This window comes from Lampetra fluviatilis, chromosome 34 (assembly GCF_964198595.1).
Source record: "Lampetra fluviatilis chromosome 34, kcLamFluv1.1, whole genome shotgun sequence".
Classification (NCBI taxonomy): Eukaryota; Metazoa; Chordata; class Hyperoartia; order Petromyzontiformes; family Petromyzontidae; genus Lampetra; species Lampetra fluviatilis.
Genome location: NC_136308.1, coordinates 10,478,385 through 10,505,532, shown reverse-complemented (window position 1 = coordinate 10,505,532; position 27,148 = coordinate 10,478,385). Strand labels below are relative to the sequence as shown.

The window sequence follows — 27,148 nt, the reverse complement described above, 5'->3', positions numbered from 1 at the left end:
GGTCTTGGGCTCTCCCCTAGGTCGACTCAGCCTCAAAACGAGTACCTGGCGCGGTGTGTGAAACATCTCCACGACGGAGACAAAGGCGGCCGGGCGTGATGTTGGACACCCACCCCCCCTCGTGTGCCGTGCCGGCTTTCATAGCCGCTACTCGCTAACAGCACTTGCCCCAACAGTCTGTTACAGGCGATACGGGGGGAGGGGGGGGAATCTTTGTTTTCGTGGGCGGAAGAGGCACGTCAGGTTTGGTGAATGTTCCGAGTGTCAATGTGTGCACTGGGGTGTGCGTCGGCGCGCTCGCCGCGCGATTTCGCCGGGTGATGCGTCGTGCCGTCCCTGGTGTTTGAATGCCTCCCTCCCCGCCGGTGCTCGCCGAGGCCGTGAGTTATCGTGCGCTCCCCATCATGCGATGCGCGTGTGCGTGTGTGTGTGTGCGTGTATGTGTGTGTGTGCGTGTGTGCGCGTGTGTGCGTGTGTGTGCGTGTGTGTGTGCGTGTGTGTGTGTGCGTGCGTGTGTGTGCGTGTGTGTGTGTGCGCGTGTGTGTGTGTGTGCGTGCGTGTATGTGCGTGCGTGCGTGTGTGTGCGTGTGTGTGTGCGCGTGTGTGTGTGTGTGCGTGCGTGTATGTGCGTGCGTGTGTGTGCGTGTGTGTGTGTGCGCGTGTGTGCGTGTGCGTGTGTGTGTGTGCGTGTGTGTGTGCGTGCGTGTGTGCGTGCGTGCGCATGTGTGCGTGTGTGTGTGTGCGTGCGTGTGTGTGCGTGTGTGTGTGCGCGTGTGTGCGTGTGTGTGTGTGCGTGTGTGCGCGTGTGTGTGCGCGTGTACGAGCGCGTGCCCGCGTGCCTGCCTCAGAGGGTTGCGCGCCGCGCGTACGAACCCGGCGAACCGAGTTCGATTCCTGCTCACAGCCACCAACATCGATGACGATTATACGAACCGGTTCTGGGCCCCCTAGCTCGACTCAGCCTCAAATGGGTACCTGGTGTGATGTGCAAACGTCGCCACTGGAGAGACAAAGGCGGTCGGGCGTGGTGCCGGCCTCCCATAGTTGCTGCCCGCAAACAGCACTTTCCCCAACAGGCCGCCGAGGCTATATCGGGGATCTTTGTCTGTGTGTCAGACAAAGCGGAGGACCTCTCCTCTCTCACCCCCCCCTTCTCCAGTAGTAATTACACTGTAAGAGCGCTTTGCCATTTCGGATTTTTTTTTTGCTGCTACAACCAATTACGCGAACTGCGCCCGCCCGCCCGCCCCCGCAGCGCCACGCTATTGAACGGGGGAGGGGGGGTGAGGGGGGTAGTGGCCACTCGCCTACTTATTTATTTATCCGCCGTCATTTGCCTCTTAACAGAAATTGTATTTAATTGATCCCTCCGTCCCCGCGTACACTCTCTGGCACGAGTGAGGGCGCGCGAGCCGGCGCGTGCGCGAGCCGGCTCGCGCACGCGCCCCAATTCACTCGACGCGCTCCGCGCTGCAATTCATCGGCGGACTTAACGACGACGCCGCCGCCGCGTCGCGGATTTGCTCGGTTTGTGATTTACGCCGGCAGTCAAGCTCGGTCTGCGCGCTCGGAAACACGCAACGACGCCAGTCGCTGCACAGCCCCGTGCCGAACGTGAGCGCGCGCGACGACGTTGACGTCCCACGGATAAATGGCGACGACTTACGGTGCGACATTAAAAGTTTTCATATCCCAGGGGTTGACGTCCGCCTTTGGGAGATGCGGAGTCAATTCCAGAGGTGGTTTGGTTTTTCAGTTTTTCTTTTGAGTGACAGTGGACCGACCGGTCGCTCCCTCGCACAGACCCCTCCCCCTCCGAGCGATTTCCTGCTCGTGACGATTGACGCATCGCTCGTCGTTCATCTGCAGCATTGAAGACGGTGGTGGAAATTCCACATTCCTATGGCGGCGGCGAGTCTTCCCGCAGGACTACCGCACACAAAGTGGTGCTGGTCTTAATCGACCCCAGGGGGATGATGTTCCGAGTTCAACTCCCCCCAAAACGAGTATTCGGGCTCGCAACCTTCCAATTGCTCACTCTCTCGCTTAGCCACCTTGTTCGAAGTCATTCCCCGCCTGGGCACCGCGTGGCAACCTTCAGTCTCCATGAGCCGTCAAGGAAACTCGAGCACGGTCAATTTCACGAGCACTCTACCCTGATTTGCGTTGGACTTTACACAGACGTTAAATGCGAAAGGGAACAAGCAACAGGTCGCGGTGTGGCGACGTCTGCTTTCTCTCTCTCCCTCCGTGCGCACGGTGAGCCGATGAGCCGCGCGGGCTACAACGCCCATCGCTGAATTGGACGAATTGTTTGTGCGAACGCTTTTCCACTTGAATGTTGGCTTGGGGAGGCCTTGATCCAGCAGTGGACTGACCAGGTTTGCTTTTGATGATGGTAAGAATTTAGTGGGGGGGGGGGGGGGGGGGGAGCTCAGCCCGATCCAGCCCCCCCCCACCCCCAAGATTAGGGGGCTGCTGATTCGCGACCGCGTGTCGGCTAGGAACGGTGGCAGCCTCCTGGCGGCCCACCTTGCCCTTGCCTCGACAACTACGGACGCAGTCGCTTCGAAGTTCTGCGCCCGTCAGGAATCGAAGTCGCCCTTCTCAGGCTCCAATCAAACCACGCCACATCGATTTCTAGCTGCTGCTCGTCGCAAGCAATCCGACCTGGTGGCTCAGCGGCGGAGCGAGAGGTTCACGGCTATCGGAAGGTCGTGACTTCAAATCCTGGTTGGGGGGTCGACTCAGCCCATCGTCCCTCTGAGGGTCGATAAAATAGATACCACTTTGCGGTGGAAGTCAACGGTCGTTGTCCTGTGGATGGACTCTCCGCCGCCGCCACAGAAACGCGAAAATCTCCACCGCTGGCTCAGAGGTCGTAGACGGGGGATGAGCTCCGACGCGTCAAATGCTCGTTCGCGTTGGGGAGGAATCACTTTGACGCGATTGGCATCCGTACGAGCGAGGGAGGTGAAACCGCTCCCGTGCGGCCCCGGCGTTTGGTCCGGGCTGCTGCCGGGGGTCAGGGCAAGTCCGACGCGTGACGCACTTCACCGGGACGTCGTCAAGGAGACCGATCGCTGCTCTCCGCTTTGTTGCGGCCACCTCTGCCTAACAAAGCGGTCGTGCCGGCCGGCAGACAGGAGTCGCCATTTCAGCGCTGCGACCGTGGAGAGTACGGCCGGGCTGCAACACAACGATCGAGGCAATTGATCGCTCCACAGATTGTTTGAGATATCGACTGCTCCGCCGATTATCGGTTCGATTGCTCGACCGATCGGAGAAAGAATTCGGAAATCGTTGGGAGGACAAAAAACCCCGCCAACTCTGACCTATGCTGCCACTTGTGCCGCTGGACGGTAAGTGAAGGGTGGGTCACGGTGACATCTTCAGCATCATCAACCGCGCCGTGCTGGTCACGGCTTGTAGGGGGTTTCCTGCCTTCGGCAGGCAGGATGGTGGTGCAGCAATTTTTGAAGGGGGCCCGAGTGATCGAGCGCAGAAAGAGCGGCCGATTACAACACGAGAGTCGACTGATTGACGGAATCCACCGACGGTCCCAGCTGTAGGAGAGAGGGCGCTAAATTTCGGGTGTGAGGACGCTGTTGTTTGTGGATGCAGCAGGTGGCCGGGGGACAGGCTGCGTGGCGCGGGGGCATGTCTCACGCTGCTGCCTCGTTCTCATCGCCGGTGTGAGAGGTTTAAATGTCAGCGCGCTAACAAGTTTACGCTGCCTGCCAGGGTTCGCCACTTGACCTCCCCGGCTGTGACCCACGCGCTGGCTTTTGGTTTTGGATGCGAGGCAGGAAACGGTTCTCTCCCCTTGGTCAGCGTCCGCTGGCTAATATTTCGTCTTTGAATATTTTTGTAATCCCTACTCTTATTTCGATGCGCGTTTACGATGCCGCGTTGCACGGGATGAAGAAGCCGTTCGGATCTCTCGCAGAGCCGTGCGGCCTGCGGAGGCGGACACCACAGAACTACCTCTGAAATCCATTCAAGTGCCCCGTGGTTCACGCAGGAGGGGGGCAGCACTCACTGATGAACACAAATTTACTGGAGTTGGCTAAACATCCCAATGTACGGCCACAGGGCTCGGGCGATTGTTGGTAGCAGCTCCAGGTGCCTTCCCATTCGTCAGTGGTTTCCCTGAATCGAACAGAAGCCATGCAGCGAGGAGCCACAAATGCGTGCATTTGATAATTATTTATACATCCAAAAGGCGCGCTGACATTTTGACGTTACCTGCTGCAACGAGGTGGGCACCCTTAGCAAGTCCCTCCCGCCTTGGAGGGCGATTGCAAAATTAACTTCTGTGTTGTGGTGGCCACCTGGACACATGCAGGCAACCGGGCTTTGTCCTGAATGAATATGCCATTTATTTTTTGCGTTCATTTCCCACCTTCGGTTGGCTGCTGTGGGTGTTTTTTTTCCAATGCATTATTTATGCAGGGCTCTGTTGCCATGGCGATGGGCGTATTCGAGCGAGGGGGATCTTACAGGCATGTGATGGAAGGTGGGGGCCTGTCGCACGAGAGGGTGCTCTTGTGAGCGTATGTGAGTGGGTGCAAGTGTGCTCGTGCGTGCGTGCGTGGGTGCGCGTGCGTGGGTGTGCGGGTGAGCTCGAGTTGTGTGCGCCCAGGTGTGTGCGGATGCGTGGTCCTGGCCACCCACCCCCTCCATGTGCCGCTAACAGCACTTGCCCCGCAAGTCTGTTAAGGCTATACGGGGAATCTTTGTCTTGGTGGGTGTGTATGCGCGCAGGTGGGTGTCCATGCATGAGCATGCCTGCTTGCCGGCGCGAGACTATGGAAGTGTTTGCATGCATGTGTGGGTATGCTTGTCGTTGGGGGTGTATGTGTGTGTGTGTGGCACGCGGTGTAGTGCAACGGTGAGCGCGCAACGCTACGAAACCGGCGACCCGAGTTCGATTTTCGCTCAAGGCCAACACTGGTGACAATTATCTGAATCGGTTCTGGGCCTCCCCTAGGTCAACTCAGCCTCTGATTAGCACAGTTGGCTATGTACGGTGCAAAAGAAGTTCAACATACATACAAATGAGTACCTGTGATGATGTGTGAACATTGTCACTGAGTAGACAAAGGCGGCCGGGCGTGATGCCGGCGACCCATCCCCTCGTGTGCTGTGCCAGCCTTGATAGGTGCTCACGAACAGCACTTGCCCAAACAGTCTGGTTAAGGCTACACGGCAGATATTTGTCTCTGTGTGTATGTGTGCATGTGTTTGCCTGCCATTGTGTGTATGTTGCACTTCTTTCGCACCGTACGTAGCCAATCGGAGGTGCAGATATGTATGCGCTAACCTGTGTGTGTGCATGTGTGCTTGCCTGTCAGTGTGTGTGTGTCCATGCGTATGTACACCTCAACGTTTCGCATTGGTATACGCACGCGTGCTTTCCAGTGTGCCTACGTGTGTGTGTCGGTTTGCATGTGCGTGTTGACCCACCCTCCTTTGATGTAGTCCAGGAAGGTGTAGTCGGATTCCACTTTGAAGGACAGCAGGGTCACCTGTAGCAGGTGCGAGAGGGTCGGGGACATTACTAATCGCAGCGCTACACTGGCAAAAGCAGGGGCAGAGAGTCTACCTGCTTGGTTAATTGTACAAGTAGTGAGCTTGTGTATCCAGGGTGCAAGCTCGTTGTGGAGCGTTATGGATAGTATTAATATATATGTGCGCAGACCTCTTATCGTGTATGCCCACCAAGGCCGTAGCTATGGAGTCAACATTGGGGGGGACCAAATCTTCCAGGGGGTCTGGGGGTCCCAACCCAGAAAAAAAATCTAAATTTGAAAACGAATTTGCTGCCATTTCCTGCCTAAAATGTTAAAAAATTCACTAACACATGGGATGCACTTTTTCTTTATTTTTGTTACAATTATGTCTAATAGTGTGTTGTATTACATTGCTCTGTTTTTACTTTTTTACCATTTCTTGTTTCATTGTATTTAATGTTTGGGATTAGGGATTAATAAAGTACAATCATGACCACAATCATATAAACAGAAATCTATGCATTGATTTATATGAAGACAAGTCCAGATATTGTGGCCAAGGTTTAGCAAATTGTTGTTTTTATTTACATAGCATAGCAATGATTATTTTAAAAATATTTTTATAGCAATATATTGGGGGGGGGGGCATTTTGAGCATGTTTGAATATTGGGGGGAGCTGACCAGCGGCCTTGATCCCCACACGCAGACTAATATTATCGGGCAGCGTTGCTTGCTGAAACAAATTATTCTGCGTCATATTGTTAATAATGGTCTGGAATGCCACGAGGTTGAAGGAGATAAACATATTCTATTTGTTTGTGGAGTCCCAAGACTTTTACAGGAGGGTGCTTCAGCGTTGGCACGTTTGACCAATTCCATTCATTGTTTGGCGTAACGTGGGAAGAAACGCGAGTCACAAGAGAAAATGCACCATGCACTCAAAAGCTGTACAGATAAACTAAACAAGTGTCTGTATTTTACCAGGTAAGACCCACTACTCAGAAGCGACCTGGCCACAAACGATAGCCCAATGAAGTGGCTGATCACGTGGACATTTATAGCAGTCAAATACTCTAAACGCGTGTAAGATTCGAGAATCCATTTACTATGCTGTCATCCGCACCGTCTCTCATCCAGTTCCTAACGAGGCTCACGCCTGCTTAGCTTTTGAGACGTGACAAGACCAGGCGCTTGAGCGTGGCGCAGCAGTCTGCTGCGTAGAGAAAGAGTTTTTTTTCTATTTTTGGAAAAGAATGGGCCCCATCGTGAGGCGGCATGAGAGACGGCTGGTGCGTTTTGATCCAAAAGCATCCGATGGAGAATCGTCAAGAGAGGGATGATTTGCCCTCCCGTGGTACCGGCTAAATTTAGATTGTGCCGCCAATTAAGCCCGACCCCGCGTGCTCGCTAACCGTATTCACGGGATCCCGCACGCGCGCCCGCCCGCCCGTCCTCCCCAACTTCCCGTTCCTCCGCGGGCTGTCACGGCGAGCGCCGGCTCTCGCGTCGTCCCTGCCTCCCGATCCCCGATTAGATTTTGGAAATTCGTTTTTCATTCGCTCGTTACGGACGCAATTGCTTTTGAAGCGGAGCCACCGCCACAGCTGAACTACGACTGTATCGCACTGGAAGCGAAGTTAAATATTAAAAAAATAATTATTGCCAACGAGCGAGAGCGCAGTGCAGAAAAAAAAATCTACTGTTGTACTGTGCTTCTGTGCTCCCAACTGTGCTCTCCCCTCCGCCTTCACCAAACGGTGCAGTGAATTAGAGTTAAAGAACCGTATTACCCGCACGGCGAGAGGGGGGTCCTGATCCTGAAGTGCATTGACAAACGAGTTGTGTGCGCATTGTCAAGGGGTAGTTTATTGTTTCAACTTTAAATTCATCGTTGATCGTTGTTTAAGATGTTTAGACGTTTTATTTAGATGTGCATGTCCGTGAACAGAGCATCGCAGTTCATCGGATTCATCCAGCATAAACATTCTGATGTTGACGGCCGGTGGGCGACGCGATCGGCCTGTGCGCGGGAACTCGACGCTTTGATGCATCTCGCGTGACTGTGAGGGATGGAGACGGCTAGAGGAGGAAGCCTTCATACAGCAGTAGATAGATGATGGCTGATGACGATTATATGCATTGTTTTAAATTCCAAACTCTCTCCTAAAAAAACAGACTCATGGTCTCATTGAACTGTCGCTTGGTATAAATGGTACACACATCGACCAATAAATTATAATAATTATATGTGGTTAGGTGGCTGCGTTTAACAACAGCAAATGCTGCAGTCGCATTAACAAAGCTGGCTTTGTTGTAAACTCGGACAATAATAACGAGTAAATTCATCCGCAGATTGTGCGCGAGTTCCTAATCCGCGGGGAAATGGTAATATCTGCATCACACAAACCGACCACCAAATTGGATCACTCTGAACGCACCCAACCTCGTCACATCTCGGCAGCCAGGCAGGGTCGGCCGCTGATTGGTGCTGGACCCGCTCGCTCTCTGGGAATTCTGGGTACTGTAGGCTCGGACGATGGCACGGCCAGGAGACAGCAAGGCTTGTGATTATAATTTTGCATCTATCTGTGCGGGTCTTTAAGTGATGCTCTCTCGTGCACTTGGCGGGGTTTCTCCCGGCTGCTTCCACGTGAAGCAAAATTCCCGTTTACGGAATCTGCCAAACACCCCAATGCAGTAGCACCCTCCGAAACACACGGTCTTGAGACTCAGCGAGGTGTTCCTTGACAGTACAGAGAATATCGACGTGGGAGTTGCACGCAAACACACATCGGGCGGTGGTGGCTCCGCACGAGGGCCTGTAACCCTTCGCCGTGGAGGCGGTGAGAGTTGGTGGGCCACCGCGCCAATGACAACATTACGCGGCTGCATTACCCCATGGGAATCGAGGAGTGGCAATATCCTGGCTCGCCAGCAGAATGCAGTACGGCAAAGTGTGGATTGATATCGTCTGTCCCTTCTGTTTGGGATAGAGGGTTGCCCCCTCGCACGTGTGGGTTTTTTTTCCCGGGTGCTCCAGTTTCCTCCCACAAGCAACATAAACACTCAGTAATTGGCTGAAAACATCTTGATATATAGGGAACTGCGGAACAACCGTTGGCACCTGCTCACCATCTGGCAGCCTTCCAGCTTGGTCTGTGGTTACTCCTCAGTGATCGTGAGATGCAATTACGCTGTTATAAAATTCATCATTACATTTTTATTTATTTATCTAAGGTTTACGATCATCTGTGTGTGCTGTTCGCCAATTGAGTGGCTGATTTAGCAAGGAACGAGGACTTGTGCGTTTGTGGCCATATCCCTACAATGAGCACTAGCAATTCTAGCCGCATCCGGGCAGCATTCAAAGCTGCACAGCTCTCTCCCCGATGTGCTTTGCAGGTTTTGCCGAAAACTGAATGGAAATATTCAGTTCCTGCAGAAGCTACTATTAAAAACCAAACTATTTTTATTATTTCACCAGGTAAGGCCCACTGAACGATACAGCTCCTGGCCACAAATGATAGCCCAACGAAGTGGCTCATCATGTTGAAATTTAAAGCAGCCAAATTCTCTAAACAGGTGTTGTTGTTTCGAAATGTGGAGGGTAAACCCGGAGGACTCAGAGAAAAATCCAGGCGTCCATGGGGAAAACATGCAAAACTCCAAATATACAGGCGTCAGGGTCGGGATCGAACGCACGATCTCCTGCGTACCAGGCGAGGCTGTTAACATCTTCGAGCCACCGTGGCGCCCCAGCAGGTGGAGTGAAACGCCAAACGGCACGACCCGACACACACCGGAGAGCTTCACCGGCACACCCCCGAACACATCCGCGGTAACAATTAAACACCCGCGATTGAATTTGTGATCATTATTATTATTAAGTTCCTTTACTTGCACAGGAGAGCCTCACTCAGTCTCAAGATTCTTATTCAAGAGGATACAGCTTAAGTTATTCGCCATAGGGGATGATGTTGCTGAATGCTGATGTGGGTGTGTGTGTTTAATCCCAATGGAGTAATTTACAAACATTGGGATATTTAGGCCAATACCCAATTACATTACATCATGGGACCTCCTTTGCCAGTACCAAGATATGAGAAGAGGGTTTCCCCTTTTTTCTGGCAACAAAACAGCTGTGTTAAGATGTTAAAACACCAAACTGAAACCTTCTACAAGAAATCATGTCTGCATTAACCACAATACTTGTGGTCAGAATGCAAACAAAAAACATACTCTGATCATATATGCATTGACTTTGAAACTGATTGGTCCACACCAGAGACAGCTTTCTTTCGAGCCAAGTCGCAAACGGTGTGTATGTATACATATTTTAGAAAAAAGGGGAAAACCTATTCTCACCCAATTACATTGCGTGTTTTATTTTGTAAGCCAAATAGAGGTGCTGGCTGCAGCACGCACAAAGATCACTCGTATCGCCTATAGCAGACTGTTGGGGCAAAGTGCTCTTAGCGAGCACCTATTAAGGGCGGCACGGCACAACGATGGGGGGGGGGGGGCTGACCAGCGACCACGCTTACGCGGCTGCCTTGGTCTCCCTCCCCAGTAGCCGCAAGGAGGCTACTCGTTCAAGGCCGAGTCTACGCAGCACGCGCACGCGCTGCTGAGTGTTCGGCCCACGCCCACGCGTGTTTGTGTGTTTTGGAGCTTGCGCTCTTGTGGCTTTGTTGTGCTTCTCGCCGAAACGTAATTATCCTCCTAATAAGCGTAGCAAGCCTGGCGAGAGGGGAGGGGGGGGCCCTGCGAGCCGTCGCCTCGCCAGCCACCTGCCAAACCGGAGGCCGCTGACGGCGATCACCACCGCGAGTGAGCGTGCGGGCGAGCGGGGCGAGTGTTTTTGCGCTGCGTGTGTGCTCCACCGGCGGGGCGTGTTGTGACTGCCGTGCGGTTAATTCCATGCAATTAAAAAGAGGCCAAAATTTTGCCTCAAATTAGCTCGCTCGTCTGGGTTTGGTTCAGCCACCGAAAGTGAACACCTGGAGTCTCGGTAATTTTCCTGCGACGGGGATGTGAACCCGGCGTCAGAGGATTTGTGTTTCCACTCGAATGTTCATTGCCTCCCCCAGGAATAAATGATACCGTATTCTCCCGGATTGTAAGGTGATCTGGAAAGTAAGACGCAGCCCAAATTTGTGTCCGGTCTCAATAACAATACACCAATCTGGTCACACGCACACACATCTACGGGATTGTAAGACATCCACAACATTTTCTTTAATAATAAAAGGGGGACAGAGTGCGCATCTTATAATTAGGAGATTACGGAATGGTTCGCTCCTCCGAGGAACCAATATTAGGCAATATCACTTGACAAATATTTTGTAATCCCTGAGTCCGTTCTGACAAAAGCGTATTTCGTTGTCTGAAAATCTACACCCGTGCAAATTAAACTAAAACCCTAATTCTAACACCACGTCCCACCGTTACTGGCGAAACAGCTGCTCCGTTCGCTTTCAGTACAGTTCCAAACTTTGACGGAACAAATGTATCACCCGGGGCCTAATCCTCACCCGAACCGTAACGATAAACCCGAACCTATAACCTTAACTCCTTAACCCGGGGGTACAAATTGGTTGGAGCGGAACAATTGTTAGGGGAGAAAACTAATTTCGGTTTTAACCCTGACCCCAGCTCCGGCTCCTGATGCAAGGTCACCCAACGCAAGGGACACATCCGGCTGTGTGCACGTGATCCTCTGCACCTGGAGGGTTGTCAACTCCGACATGAGTGGCTGAAACACGATACACATAGGGCCTCGAGTAACCAATGTAGTGTGTAAATATCAGCGCCTGGGGGTGGGGAAGAAGGGAGGGGCTCTGTGTGTCTTTTATGTGTCCTTAGTTGGAATATCGTGTTCATTTCGATTGTATGTATACATATTTTAGTGTGTTCTCGTGTCTGGCAGTGTCTGTGTGTCTGCATGAGTCTGTGTGTGTCTGAGTGAGTGCGAATGCCAGTGTGGGTTTTACATACTGTGCCAGAGTTGACATATTTTTTCTTTTTGGCTTTTTTCTTTGGGTTGATCACCTGAAACACACAGAAGACAAAGATCCCCCGTTTAGCCTTCACAGACGTTTGGTGCTGTCAGCGGGCACCGGTACACACACGCCCACGCCCACACACGAGAGCCAATGGAAACCATTGACAAGACAAATAGCAACTCGCTCACGTTTGTAGAGGTCGATACAAAAGCAGCACGTGAGTGAATAATAATAATAATCCAGAATGCACACCAATTATCGCCAGATCTCGGAAGCTAAGCGGGGGTTGAGCCTGGAGGCTGCTCTGCATTGGCCGTCTCTTGTTCCAAAAGAGACTGGAAAAGCTGGGCAGGGCTTGCGACCTGGTGGGATAGCGTTGTGTAAAATCGTTGAATCAAAAGGCACAAAGACCCACGTGCAGAAGAAACACACACGCAGCGATCAAATGATGGTCCCCACCCCCATAGTCTTATAGATTTCTCGGGCGAGTGCAGTTTGAGAAAACGCATTCTCGGAATCAGAACATTTATTTAGACTGGAGGAATCCGATGAGCTATGAAGCACTTCTTCGCAGATGTTCAGTAGGGGCACAAGATCAGAAAAATAAATACGAAACAATTTTTTGTTATCACCAGCTACAGCCTACTGAGGTATTATTTTTCAGACGCGACTTGGCCACAAATGAGCTCAACAAAGCGGCTTAAAGTGTGGAAATTTATCGCAGGAAAACAATCAAAATAATCTTAACGCATGTTTATAAATCAAGATGCACGGCGAGAAAGCGGTGCGGTGAGCAACCACGCCAGCTTCCTGTCCCCAGTGCGGATGTTTGAGGCTGAGCCGACCTAGAGGAAGCCCAGGACCGGTTCACATATCGCTCGTCAACTATGTTAGCCGAGGCCAGAAATTGAATAAAGGTCACCGGGTTCACGGTGTGAAGTGCTGCATCCCCGTTCCCCATGCACGCCACTCTCCGCATACACCACGCACCACTCCACACACCCACACACACACTCGGCAAGGAGAAATATCCCGCATGTCGCCTTCAACGGACAATTGCAGCCAATGCTGCTAGCGAACACCAATTCAAGCCGGATTGACACATGCAAGCGAACGGCATGGCCACAACTGCGCCCCGGCCACCTCTGCCTCCCCAGATGTCCGCACGCCACACCAGGTACTCGCCGAGTCGTCATGGGGAAGGCTCAAAAATCTCTTCTCATACCATCTCCTCACTGATGTTAGCTGTGGTTGGGAACCGAATTAGGGACATAGCGTGAACCACTGTGCCACCACTCGCCAACACACACACACCGCTCCACAGCTGCCTTCATTCGCCACAAAGTGGCAGTGATGTCACCACGGCGCCTGTGCCAGGCCAGGTGCACTTCGAGGCCACGTGAAGTGTCGAAGGCTCGCACACGTTCACACACACACACAGTGTTCACCTTGTGCACACATACAAAGAGCCCCCCTATAGTTGTGTAGGGGTGTTAGAGAGAGAGCCGTTATGCATGGCAGCTTATGGGAAACAAACACAGTGGGCGGGGCTACATGAGTGCACGGGGGGGGTGCTCTCAACGACGCCCGCACCAGGCAGCCCGGGGCCCCACCCCTCAGCGGGGGTTGAGTATAAAGGGGGATGTGTCAGAGGGCTCGGGGCAGAATGTTAAAGCTAAACCAGTGAAGACCGAAGATCGTCTAGCTAGAGCCCTGGACTCCCCTGGGACGCCGCCCTTGTCAGGGCCGCGCAGGACCGAGCCAGCGGCGTGGTCCCGAGAACCAGAGCTAGTGCTCTGGGACTCCGGGTACCGTAGCCCGACTTACCAGTGTCGGGCCAGACAGCCTCCCCTAGCCCGTTAGTGGAGGACTAGGAGGTAGGTCAGAGATAGCTAGCAGTGTATTCCCAGCTAGCCGGGTGAGGGGGCCGATACCCCCTCCAGTATTGTATGTCCGTGGTTGTGACAACTGTTGCGGAATAAATACGTGTGCCTCAACCCCGGGTGTCCAAGAGTCCTCAACGGTATTACAGTTGCATCATACTTTTGAGGCAAGTGCTGTTAGCGAGCACCTATGAAGGCAGGCACGGCACACGAGGGGATGGGTGGCCAGCATCCCACCGGCTGCCTTTGTCTTCCTTGGCATGATGTTTACACTGCACTGGGTACTTATTTAAGGCTGAGTCAACCTAGGGGAATCCCAGGAGGTTTCAGCGCAGTGCGCTAACCACTACAATTGACGACTACATTTACCAAAGAATGTCTGTGTGTAACACGCGTAACGTCACTCCACGTCGACCAGCCCCCCTCATTAATAATCATGAGCAGGTGACGTCACACCACATCGAACAGCCCCCCTCATTAATAATCATGAACAGGTGACGTCCTCCAAATGGACCCCCCCCCTCCATTAATAATTAGCGGGTGACGTCACTCCACATGGGGGGGCGAGGCGCCTCCTCCCCCCTCCTCGGCGTCAACTTACAACCCTCACTACAAAGGCATAACCTCACGTCACGCGATCTCCGTGACGCTGTTGAGACATCGAAGTAAAAAGGACGTCATGATGAACAAGGGATTATAACCTTTAAATTAAATAGGTGTGTGTCACCGCGGCCTGACAAATTGCACACGAATGGATGCAATGGTTATCACGTCACGCTCTGCTTTTTGCTTGCAAGTTTCAGATTTACTGCAATACACCCGTCCTTGGACGGGCAAAAGGTTAGTCATATATATAAAACAAAGACACACATCCCCCGTATAGCCTGAACAGACTGCTGGGGCAAGTGCTGTTAGCGAGTAGCACCTATGGAGGCTGGCACGGCACACAAGGGGGTGGGTTTGGAAGCACCATGCCTGGCCGCCTTTGTCTCCCCAGTAACGATGTTTACACATCGCACCAGGTACTCATTTGAGGCTGAGTCGACCTCAGGGAGGCCCAGGACAATTTAAGACAAATGTCACTCACTTGTGTTGGTGGCCATGAGCGACAATCGAACTCAGGTGGCTGGGTTCGTGGCGCAGGTAAGGGTTACACTACTGCTCCCCACGATATACACACACACACAGGCATAGGGACAGCTCAAACTAAATTTGGAACTCATTTATAAATCACAAGTGAATCATCGGTGGATTAATGGTACCCACCAATGCCGTGTCACACACACACGGCCTAATTGAGCAGACACGGATAAGCGAGTTTCATCTTCATCACGGTCCACCTCTTTTAATCTGGCTCCTACCCACGCCGTCCCCTGATGGGGCCGTTCGTAACCCCAGGGTCCATCGCTCGCAATAATCGCCCTCTGACAGCTCAGTGCGCTATTAGCCCGAGAGATAGGACGGTCCGCCCGCTGGAAGGAGCAGCGATTGAATCAGCTCCAAGTGCGGGCGCTGAGATGGATCGTGAGATCGTGAGGGATGAAAATGGCTAGGTGCCTTCTTCCAGCAATGCATTCCATTCTCTTCCTGTGTTTGTCAATATCCTCAGGAGCTAAATTTCGATGACGAGGTCTGCGAGCCACGAAAAGGCTTCACGTAGTTTTGCTATTTCCCAATTGAAGCAGCGTAGACTACAGCGGTTTACTACATGGCCCATAGTTTGGGTTGCGTAGCCAAAAACCGCACTACTGCGATTGTGGCCACGTAGACTACAGGAGATGTTGCACATTGGTCTGGTGATGCTCCGATGCTGTTGATGGTTATACACCGATGGCTTCGAGGAGGAATGTGAAAGCCAGGAGGTGCGATGATGACGTTCGTCTCGAACGAGGCGTTTATTCTCGACGTCCGCGCCGCTCAACTTTGTTCGCCAGCATTCCTGATCGTGGCCATGTTGTGCCGAAGGTTGCTACCTGCTTCTGCGATACCCTAACCTGCCCCATCCGCCCCCTTTCCCCTCCCTCCCTGCTTCGACTCTTCGTCTCCCTCTCCCCCCGCCATCGTCCTCTGGCATCCCCTCCCTCCGTGTTGTCACCTCACCTCGTAAATGTTGAACTGGTTCTGTCCGCGCGCCAGCTCCCTGTAGCTGGTCGTGAACTCTCCGATGAAGTCGTGGCTGTTGGGGGTTGGCGGGGCCAGGGCGATGAGAAGGAGACATCAAGCGCAGGGCCCGGTGGCGTTCAGTCATTTTATAGCCGTGCAGCGTTTAACGCACAGCGCTACAAACCCAGCACCCGAGTTCGATTCCCGCTCATGGCCAACACCAGCGACAATTATCTGAACCGGCCCTGGGCCTCCCCTGGGTCAACTCTGCCTCAAATGAGTATCTGGTGCCACTGGGGATACAAAGGCGACCGGGCGTGGTGCTGGCCACCCATTCCGTCGTGTGCCATGCTGGCCTTCATAGGTGCTCGCTAAAACCGCATGCCCCAACAGTCTGTTAAAAGCTATACGGGGTATATTTGTTTCAGTTCACAGAGCTTCTAAACATTGTTCGGAATTATAATTTTTAAAAGTCATTAATCATAACAGCTACGCTTTAAAGGTGATGGTTATGAAGCACAAACCGTTTAATCAAAATCAGCAAAAAGAGGAAATCATAATTTTGATTTATAATGTGCCGCTTGAAAGATGGACGTGAGATCGCCACGCGTGAGAAGGAGAAAGGAATGAAGTGAGAATCGGGGAGAGAGACTCGAGAGACGAGACGGAGAACGAGACACAGAACCCATTTTAAACACGGGGTGGGGGAGTCTTCAGCCGGAAAATTAAAGTCTCGAATTCTTAACCTCGGTTATATGTAAATTTCGGTGTAAACAACTAAAAGGAAAATTCAGAAGAACATAACGTATTTAACCGCGGAAGTTACGCGATAAGACGTACGATGATTAAAACGTGAGAAGTAATGTAAATCTCGAAACAGAAAATAAGTTGTAACCCACGAAACAAAATCGATTCACAAGATTGTGTTGTTAAACAACACTGGTTGCCTGGCGGTGTTTGAGCTTCATTAGCCACACATTGACGGCTTTAAACTGGCAATTAAAACTTGTGTTGCCTCTGGTCATCCAAAACTTAATGTGCAGACTCTGTCTGTACACCTCGAGCTGTGTGCTTAACATACAGACCGCAGGGGGGGGGGGTAGATATTTATCCGTTAACACGTACCGGGTGGTCACAGTCCCTTTGCATGAAATATTAATGTTCTCCGGCGCATTATGCCCTCCGAATTCGGGAATTATTCGAATCAGGAATTCAGGTGGACAACAGATTGATTGGGAGAGGATCTGATCTGACTGCCCCCAAGCCCAGATGTCACAACGACGGCGATAATACCCCGAGGAGAACCACACTTCACACTCAAAGATTGACAAATGCATTATTGAGGAAACTCGAAGCAACAGCCATCATCCACTTGAAAGAATATGCGAAGGAGACCTCGGGCACGAATCCAGCTGCGTGCCCGAGGATGGAGGGCAGCTCGAACAGAGCGAGGGGTTTGGCCACCAAAACATCACGAAGAGCCATTTTCTTTGTCGAATTCGGAAAAGGAAAAAACCCCCTAAATATTTCAAGAGCCGCATTGCCCTTCATAAATGACGTCACGAAGCACAGTCCTTAAAGAGGCGGCATGCGGCTCCGCAGCCGCAGGTTTGCCGACCCCCTGCAATGGAGGAACTGTACAGGCCGTTATCTCCCCCCCCCCATACAAAGGCACTTTGCGGCCACCCTGTGTAGCGGTGAGCGCACGTGAGGCACTACGGCGCTAACAACAGTCGCCCCCCGACTTCCCCCGCTCGGTCTCCTATTGATCCACCTTCTCCCCGGCCGCCTTCTCCACTTGTCCTCCTCCCACGGACCCGTCCTTCTCACCAAGCAAATTCGTTCCGTGCCCCCCGTGCCCCACCAGACGCATCCTTTAATTTGCATCTCCATTTTCCCTGGGCTCTTGCCCTTTGAATTCCCCGTGGCAAATCCGATTATTTGATTGCTTTGTGTCCCCTCCAATCGGGGTCTACTCGCGAGCCAGATCCTCCTGTGAAGTCCAGCCAATGGAAAAGCGAGCACCCGACAATTTGAAATCTACTCGATAAATATGGTTTACCCTTTTCGATTTAAAGCTTTCGTGACTGCATGGATTCATTTTCTTGCTTCTTTCGGTAACGTCACGTAGAAGGTAAATAATAAAATAATAAAAATAAAACATAATAAGATAAAATTCTCACGACGTTTCGGCCACAACGCAAGCAGCCGTCCTCAGGTGAAGAACAGGTCTGTCGGAAAGACAGCGTCCTAGTGAACACTGCTAAGCTTGGCAGCGTATTTTTAAGCTGCATTTGTCATCAATATGCTAAATTCCTCTGTTGATATGTAAACTCCTTTGTCAAGGCTCTTTCCTCCTCCGACCCAGCTTAAAAATACGCTGCCAAGCTTAGCAGTGTTCATTAGGACGCTGTCTTTCCGACAGCCCTTGTTCTTCACCTGAGGACGGCTGCTTGCGTTGTGGCCGAAACGTCGTGAAAATTTTATCTTATTATGTTTTATTTTTATTATTTTATTATTTCCCTTCTACGTGACTTTACCCCTCGGTGTCCCTTACACACGTCGAGTGCGATTTGAAGTAACGGTGATTGGTTCGTGGTGATAATGATGATTATGGATAGGATGATGGATATGTGATGATGATAATGATGACTGATTTATGATGTATAATGATGGTGATGAACATGGTAATGGAAAAATATATTGAAATGTCAATTACTGACATTTCAAGTTATATTTAAAACGAAATTTTCCCTCCTCTTGTATTTCCAACTGTCTCAACCCTGTACCCTGTGATTTTGGACCTTTGATGACATGTACACTATATTAGTTTCATGACACAAGTCTCTTATGAAAAAAAGTGTAGTTGCAATGCCCTCCACACATGCTTCATAAATTAAGATTACCGCCACTACCTACACCCCCGAGAGCAGAAGTGGCCAACCTCTAACAGACCGAGAGCCAAAATGTACCCATGAGTTAGTATTCGGCACAGCACGGGAAACATGCACAGTTTTACCCTCTACCGCCACCGCCGCCACCGCGCCAACACTGCCACGCTGCCGGCTACACACGGCGCCCTCCGAGCCCGTTCAACAAAGTGGCCCACCTGCCGTCTCGATCCCAGTCGTACACGTCCACCTTGATGGTCCTGCGGAGGCACGGGAGGTGGGGGCGGGGGGGTGGGAGGGTGCGGGGAGGTATGACGCGACAAGGTCGGCGAGCCGGGAGACATCGCGGGGACATGCGCCAACACCTAAGACCACGCGGGAGTCGATAGGCGCAGACGCTGCTCGTCCACACACGCAGGGCGCGCGTCACCGGGAGGACACCGAATACGCTGACGCCACCCGCGTCTATTTCAGGGACGATCTTTAATTTCGGCGAAGCCAAGGTCGCGGCGGTGGCGGAGAGTTCACGGGTACAAAGTTTGGGGTTGCCGTACTCGGGGCAAATACTAGGATATGCACGTTGATCCATTTATAGACGCCCCATAATCAGAGGCGGCCGGGTGGCTCAGAGGTCGCGAGAACCAAGTTGACACCACTTTGTTCCCCGGCTCCAGTCCCGGCAGCTGCGCCCGTGATGAAACCGGGTTTTTTTCTGGGAAGTCTGTAAGAGTGGGCCAAAAATACCACGAAGCGATTGGCTCTGTAGAGCTCGCTGTGGTGGAGGCCCTTCCGCCAGCAGTGGTATGGGCATGCAATTGCAGGGCTGCACTTCTACGTATTTACATTCAGTGAATTCCACGTGAATGGAATCAGAGCTTGGAAAACAGAATCCGGCGGTCACAGAATTTAACACAAGCATCGTTTGGGCTTCTTTGGCCTTGTATAAATGTGCTCACGACAGCTAGCTGGTGCGATACACAGGCAGCGTGGAGGAATTGGACAAAACACTCTCAAGAGGGGCTTTGTAGAGCCCCGCTCGACTGGAGGCCCTTTGAGCAGCAGTGGTGTAAGCAAACCATTGCAGGGCTGCACCTTTACCAATTCCATTTCGTATCGAACCGTGAATAATAATAACATCGCGGCAACACTCGTGCTAACAGGATGCCCCACTAGCCAAGAGAAGGCGGCGTTCCTGGCTCGGTGCCAATGCGAGGTAGACCAACCCGCTGTGGGTGGCGAGAGGTTAACTACCTCGCCTGGTATGTAGGAGGTCCTGGGTTCGATACCAGAGTCTGACGCCTGCTGCTGTATATTTGGAGTTGCATTGTCTCTCTCCCCGTGGTCGATTAATTTTTCTCCGGATCCTCCGGTTTTTCCCTCCACATTTATATTCAACATGTGTTTAGAGTATTTGGCTGCTATACATGTCAACATGATAAGCCACTTCGTTGGGCTATCATTTGTGGCCAGGTCGCTTCTGAAAAAGAGCTACGTAGCTCAGCAGGGGGCTTACCTGGTACAACAAAAAAATAGAATACGTATAAATAAATATTTATAGGGTAGCGCGGTGACAAGTCCGAGCAGGCCGTGAGTGCGAGCAGCCAACGCAGCGTTTGTGAGTTTGAGGACATGGAGAGCAGTTATGAGCGCCACGCCCGTGGGGATGCCTCGTGACTCCCATTCACGAGTCCACCAGGATTCCCGGTGACGCCTTCAGGGTGGGAAGCTAACACCGTGTCGTGAGGTGTTTGTGCCAGGACACGTCGCTCAGGAGAGATGATGGCCGACCGTTGAAAAATAATGACAGAGTGGCGGCGGTAAGAATGGAATGAGCTCGTGAGGACGGACCACTGAGGAGATGGCGCGATGAAATCAGCTGGTTTGCACGTGCTAGGTGAGTACATCGCAGGAGCACGGTAGATAATGGTGGCTTGAGGGATACCTTCATCCAGCAGTGGATTAATAAAGTTTACACCTAAGACCAAATCACCTAGAGTGTGTCCATTCTCTAAACTATAAACGAAACTATATTTATTTTACCAAGTAAGGCCCACTGAGATACATAGCTCTTTTTAGAAGCGACCTGGCCACAAATGGTAGCTCAACGAAGTGGCTTATCATGTGCAGATGCATATCAGCCAAATAGTCTAAACACATGTTAATTCTAAATGTTGAGGGACAAACCGGCGGACCTGGAGAAAAATCCACGCGACCACAGGGAAAGAAACACTCCAACTCCAAATATACAGGCGTCAAGGTCGGGATCGAACCTATGACCTCCTGCATATCAAGCGAGGTAGTTAACATCTTACCACTGTGGCCCCCCCTCAGTGATCTCGATCACGCTGCATGTTATGCTGCATGTCTTCACGTCCTGTGGCCTATTTCCCAACTGTTGCCATGTTCCCACGGCCTCCGGGAAGCGTGCCGGCGTGGCTTGCGAACCGGAGAATCAGGCACGGCCTCGACTCCCGTGGCAGCCTCGCAGAAACAGTCGTCAGGTCACGGGGTCAACGATGAGGAAAGAGGCGCGGTCGATTTTGTACCTCACTAGGCAACGTCAGGTTCTAGATTTGAAGCTTTCGTGACTGCAAGGATTCATATTCTTAGGTTTTTTCGGTAAAGTCACGTAGGTAAAAAAATATAAATTAATAAAAGTAAAAATAAAAAATAAATAAAAACCTAAGAATACAACGTCAGGTTCTTGTTTTCATTTTAATCACCAGGATAGTGTTACCCATCCCAAGCATAGATTCAATCTTCTTTAAAACAAACTAAAATGTCATCATACAAACTCCTTGGTTCTTTCGGTAAAGTCACGTAGGTATAAAATAAAATACAAATTTATTAAAATAAAAAAAATTCTACCTACGTGACTTTACCGAAAGAAGCAAAGAGTGTGGATTCCTGCAGTCATAAAAGCTTCAAATCAAGATTAATAATACAAAGGCAAGTGGGACAGGGCAGAGGGGTAGGGGCTGAGCTCACGGAGCTGCACGACCCCTGAAGCGTTGCGACGACAAAACGAACCGTGCCAGGCGGTAACGAGAACAGGCCGGGTACGGCTTCGGACCTGCTTGAAATTGGTCGTGGAACACGGCACACGTGTCTCCACACCCCAGGCGACGCAGGGCGCGCTGCGTGCTCCTCACCTGTCAAAGTCCCCGTTGCAGAGGGTGCGCACGGGGATGCTGAAGGGTTGCCACGCGGGGTTCAGGGTGTTCTTCACCACCTCTGTCTTGTGCGAGATCGTGAACCTGGGGGGGGCAGCGTGGGACCGCACACACGGTGTGACGACACAGTGGCGATTGCTCGTCCAAAATCGATTCTTGGGCCCGCGAGTTTTGCACGAGAATCAATTGAAAAAAAAATGTATTCGTGCTAATTATATGATCGTGTTACATTTTGGATAATGGGGCAGGCAGATCGACAACGAACGGGACAAATAAAATGTGGGAAACACATTTCAGTCAACCCATACGGTTTGCCCATAGTCTTGTACAGGGAAATTGTGTTTTTCAGTTCATACGGCATACAGCCGTTTCAATACGGGTGAAGTATTGGAAATGACGGCAGGAAACTCCTTTGACGGGAACACACTTCTTTTATTAAATCTTGACTTGTAACGATACAACGCGTGGCCTCTCTTCTTCACAGTACGGTCACCATACAACGGTACAACTCGTGACCTCTTCTCTCCCGTAGATTCTGTGCTGCTGACTCTCTGTGCCTCGTGTAGACTCCGCGCCTCTGCTACACTCTTCTCTCGTCTCGTGTAGACTTTACGCCTCCGCTACACTCTTCACTCGTCTCGTGTAGACTTTACACATCTGGCTACACACTCTTCAGTACCCGTCTCGTGTAGACCTTACATCTCCGGCTACACACTCTTCAGTACCTATCTCGTGTAGACCTTATCCTCTCTCTGGCTACACCGTATGCATTACTCGGCTCGTGTAGACCTTACACTCTCTCTGGCTACACCGTATGCATTACTCGGCTCGTGTAGACCTTACACTCTCTCTGGCTACACACTGTACATTACTCGGCTCGTGTAGACCTTCCTCTCTCTCTGGCTACACCTTGTACATTACTCTCCATTACTCTCCATTACTCTCCTCTACTCTCCTCTCCGGGCTCTATCTCTGCACCTTCGTCTTCATTCCTAGATGGTTCCACTTCTCCCCCCTACTCCTCTGTGCATCACCTTATATATCCCTTCCTCCCGGGAGACGGAGCGGATGCGGACCTCAACGTCGGCACCGCTCCTCAGTTACCCAATCACCACGCGCTATCTCTACGATCCGTTTCCGCCCAGCGCGTGTTTCCACTCCTCGACCAATCACACCGCGCTGCCACCCGATCACTCCCTCTCAGCGCGTCACCGGCACACAGCCAATCAGCAGCACTACCCCCACCCGCACGCTGACGCCTGCTCCTCCCCGTCAGCGCGCGTCACCACACACACACACGTACATACGCGCTGGCACACGACGTATACCCCCAGCGCGTATCACCACTACATCACCCCCTCCCACATAGCTCGCAGCCGGCCCGGCTGCTAACAACAACCAACCGCAATGATAAGACGACAACCAAAACAACAAAAAAAACCCCGTAACCCCCCAGTGTGCCCCGTAACATAACAACAACAAGAACTATGTACAAATTGACAACGAACACAAGAAAAGTCAACAACAACACAATACAAGCGAATTCCAGAAAACGAACGCGCCCAGCGTCCCTGCGACTACACGCAGTGACGAGGCGCTCCAACTGCCCCGACTCCTCACGAGGCGGGTCACGCAAAGTAGCGCGACCTGGCGCGAGTCCGTCTGGCTGGTCCGTCGTATGGGGCGGGACACTGACGACCGTCCGGCGGTTCCGGCTGCTCCAGACGGCGCGGAACGGGCCTGAAAGGGCCGGCCCCGCCGCGGAGATCCGGCCGCCGGTGGTCGGCAGCTGTCAGTTCCGAGACACCTGGGAGCAGATCAGGCGAAAATACGTGTGGATCAGGCAGAGACATTTCCCCCTGTGGGTCGCCGGTCACGTCACACGCTCGGCCCTCACGACACAAGGGGAGGCCATATGGAGGCGAGAACGGTTTCAGTCGGGAGGGGTGAACGTACCAACGGCGCTTTCCCCACTTTATCTGAACGCACTGGGGCCGTGCAACGCGCACGACCTCCACGGGTCCCCTCCACGGTCTCAACAATTTAGGCGACGTAGCCAAGGGTGCCTGAGGGCAATGCAGCCAGGCCCTGTCACCTGGTTTCCATTCGTGCATGGACACCTTCCGTGCCCGCAACCGTTCATTAGCAATTTGGCGAGCCCGCGAATTAAGCCGTGCGGCCTCCCTCGCCTCTGTCAGCTTGTGAATATTAAACTTAATATGTTCTGCCAATTTAGAATTATTTCGTGGAGCGGACAGGCCAAGTTGCGTTTCCATTGGCGGGTCAGCTTCCCGACCGTACATCAAATAGAATGGGGAAAACCCCGTAGCTGCATGGGGGGCCATTCTATACGCGGCAAGGACCCCCGGGACCTGCAGGTCCCAATCTACATGTGCCTCACACACCTGCTGGCACAGCATGGAAGTCAAAGTTTTATGAAGTCTCTCCACCATCCCGTCTGTCTGCGGGTGGTACGGGGAGGTACGCACCTTCTTGGTACCCAACAGATCGCACACCTCTTGCAACAATTTACTCGAAAATTTTTTACCTTGGTCGGTGAGCAGGCGTTCGGGAGCCCCCTTGTCCAGGACATAGCCCTGGACGAAGGCGTCCGTCACAGCCGCTGCCGACTGGTTAGCGAGAGGCCACGCCATAGGCCATCGGGTAAAGTATTCGACCCCTACTAACAAGTATTTATTCCCTCTCGGCATGACTGGAAAGGGCCCCAAAATATCGAATGCAACGAGCTCGTTAGTGCGCGAGACCTGAATAGATTGCAGCGGTGGATTAGCTGCCACGGGCGGTGGTTTACGTCTGGCGCACTCAACGCAACCCTTCAGAATATTTACCACATCACTTCCCATTCCTGGCCAGTAATAGTCACGCTGAAGCAGGGCAAGCGTCTTGTTAACTCCCAAATGCAAGAGGCGTTCGTGGGCCGCCAAAACAACCCTCCCCCTTACAGCGGAAGGCACCACGAGTGCGTTCCGCCGGGACAAACTGTCCCATCTTAATAACATGCCCTGCTTAAGTACATAGGAGCCGGTGCGCTCCTGGTCCCCCTCGGGACCCCCCACCTTGCGGCGCAATGCTAGCAGCGAGCTGTCCGCCATCTGGAGACGGCCCCATTCGCTGAGCGACAACGAGAGCAGCGAGTCCCGACCCTGAGAGGCAGTGGAATCATCCACGATCGGTGCGCCCGCTGTCGCAGCCAGTGCCCTCATCTCCCCCGCAAGCGTCGGTTTACAGCGCGCCGATCCCGACAAACACGCGCATTCATTACAAGGCAACAACCGCGACAGGCAATCGGCATTTGTGTGTCGCAACCCCTTACGGTACGTAGCCGTAAACTGATAGTCCTAGAGGACTTCCAACCACCGCGACAACTGGCCCGAGGGTTGGGCGACCCTCAATGAATACTGTAGCGCCGCGTGGTCCGTTCGGACCGTAAAGTGACGACCATAGAGATATGGTCTGAACTGTTGCACAAAAAAGACAATGGCAAGCAGCTCGCGACGGGTGACGCAGTAGCGCTGCTCCGCCGGAGACAACACCCTACTACCGTAGGCGACAACTCTTTCGACACCCCCGACGACTTGGGATAGCACCCCCCCAATGCCCGTGTTGCTAGCATCCGTGTCCAGCAAAAAGGGACTCGTAAAATCGGGATAACACAAGGGTGGGGCACCCACCAAGGCGTCCCGGAGGGAGCGAAACGCGGCTTCCTCCTCCGGTCCCCATTTGAACTTCACTCCCTTCGCCGTTAGAGCGTGCAAGGGTTTTGCAATAGTGGCGAAGTGCTCAACGAACCGCCGGTAATAAGAAGCAAACCCGATGAAACTACGCACGTCGGAAACGGACGTAGGTGTCGGCCAAGAACCGACACAATCCATCTTCACGGGATCGGTGAAGATCCCCGAAGAATCGACAATGTGACCCAAGTATCTAACCGACTTACGAAGGAGGTGACATTTGGCCGGTTTAAATTTTAGTTTAGCCGATCGCATTCGCAAGAACACCCCTCTCAATCGCTGGAGGTGTTCTTCAAATGTTTTACTGAAAACAATGACATCGTCCATATAAATCAAGCATGTATCCCACTGCAAGCCCGACAAAACCAACTCCATAAGTCGCTGAAACGTCGCTAGAGAGGAGTGAAGTCCCATGGGTAACCGGTTAAACTGGAACAGCCCCCCTGGAGTCCGAAATGCTGTCTTAGGTTTCGACTCTTCGTCGAGTGGCAACTGCCAAAACCCCGATAACAAATCAAGAGTCGAAAAATATCGCGCACCAGACAATGCATCGAGGGACTCATCCATCCTGGGGAGCGGATACGTGTCAGCCACAGAGATCTTATTCAGGCGACGGAAATCAACGCAGAATCGCAGGGACCCGTCCTGCTTCTTAACCAGCACAATAGGCGCTCCCCACGGGCTGGAAGAGGGCGAAATAATGTCGGCTTCTAGCATTTCGTTAACAGCCGACTGAACGTGTTCCTTCTCCGCAGGACTCAGGTGGAAGGGATTTAGCCTGACCGGCGCCGCATCGCCCGTTTCAATGTGGTGGTGCAACAAATCCGTGCACCCAATGTCATACTTATGTTTACTGAACACATCAGAAAATTCTATGAGCAACTCGCGCAGCGCACCCAACTGCACCGCCGACAAACCGTCCGAGGCGGCGCATAGCGAATGGACCCACTCAAGGTCCTCCCTTAGCTCAACGTTCTGCGTGGGGCTCGAGCCCACCTGCGCAACCAACCCATCATCCACAGGGACCCGCGCCGCGTGAGCCAGCACGGTGCCCTGTTGAATGACAGCTGGCCGCGACCCCGCGTTCAAAACCATTACAAACGGATCCCTGTCAGCCCGCACCAAAGTGTGAGCCACCGATAAATCAAGACCCCCGACAGCCTTGTTAGAAGGAGCCAAAAGCATACTTTGTTCCGAAGCCTCCCTCACCCACGGTTTCCGCAGCCGGAGGGGAATTAACATCTGTGAACCCGGGGGCACATGCACGGTCTGTGTCGCCACCGCTTGTATCGTAGCGCACGCCGTCCGAATGTCAGTAGGGCTCGTTAAAAATGCAATCCCGCGACCCGATGGCAGTTCAATGCATCGTTGATCGATAAGAATTTTAATGGGCATTTTAGCCAAAAAATCAGTGCCCAAAAGACAAGGAACCGCCAAAGAAGACGAAACGAAAACGGGTCCTGACAATTTGATATCTCCAATGCAAATGGACGCCCTAATCTGACCGATAATGCCCAACGATCCCCCATTAGTGGCGTAAAATGGCACATCCACCGGGAGCAGCGGACGACATTGGACTGGAAGAATGTTATAAATGAGGTCCGATATAATAGTTGCCGACGCCCCCGTGTCCACTAATACCCTAATCTCGACCCCATCAATAGATCCCGTAACAACGGACGAACCCGCCGAAGCAGCCACAATTCTATGCCCCAATTCCACCCATTCAATATCTCCCTGGTCCCGGCCGAACCCCCCTGGCCGAACCGAATCCCCGAACCTTAACCGGCCCTCCTCCGCCGCGACGCTGCGTCCCATGTGTGT

At 52.4% G+C, this 27,148-nt stretch overlaps 1 protein-coding gene across 2 annotated transcripts in view; it reads right to left on the bottom strand.

The window, feature by feature from the left end:
- Positions 1 to 27,148, bottom strand: part of LOC144944379 (copine-8-like) — an 86,983-nt gene that overhangs the window by 14,812 nt on the left and 45,023 nt on the right. For both annotated transcript variants that reach the window (XM_078872492.1, XM_078872493.1), the window contains exons 9-13: positions 21,552 to 21,656; positions 18,618 to 18,659; positions 15,506 to 15,581; positions 11,515 to 11,568; positions 5,470 to 5,531 (exon numbers count right to left, since the gene is read on the bottom strand). In XM_078872492.1, the coding sequence (XP_078728618.1) occupies positions 5,470 to 5,531; positions 11,515 to 11,568; positions 15,506 to 15,581; positions 18,618 to 18,659; positions 21,552 to 21,656 (339 nt within the window). The remainder of the gene's footprint in view (positions 1 to 5,469; positions 5,532 to 11,514; positions 11,569 to 15,505; positions 15,582 to 18,617; positions 18,660 to 21,551; positions 21,657 to 27,148) is intronic.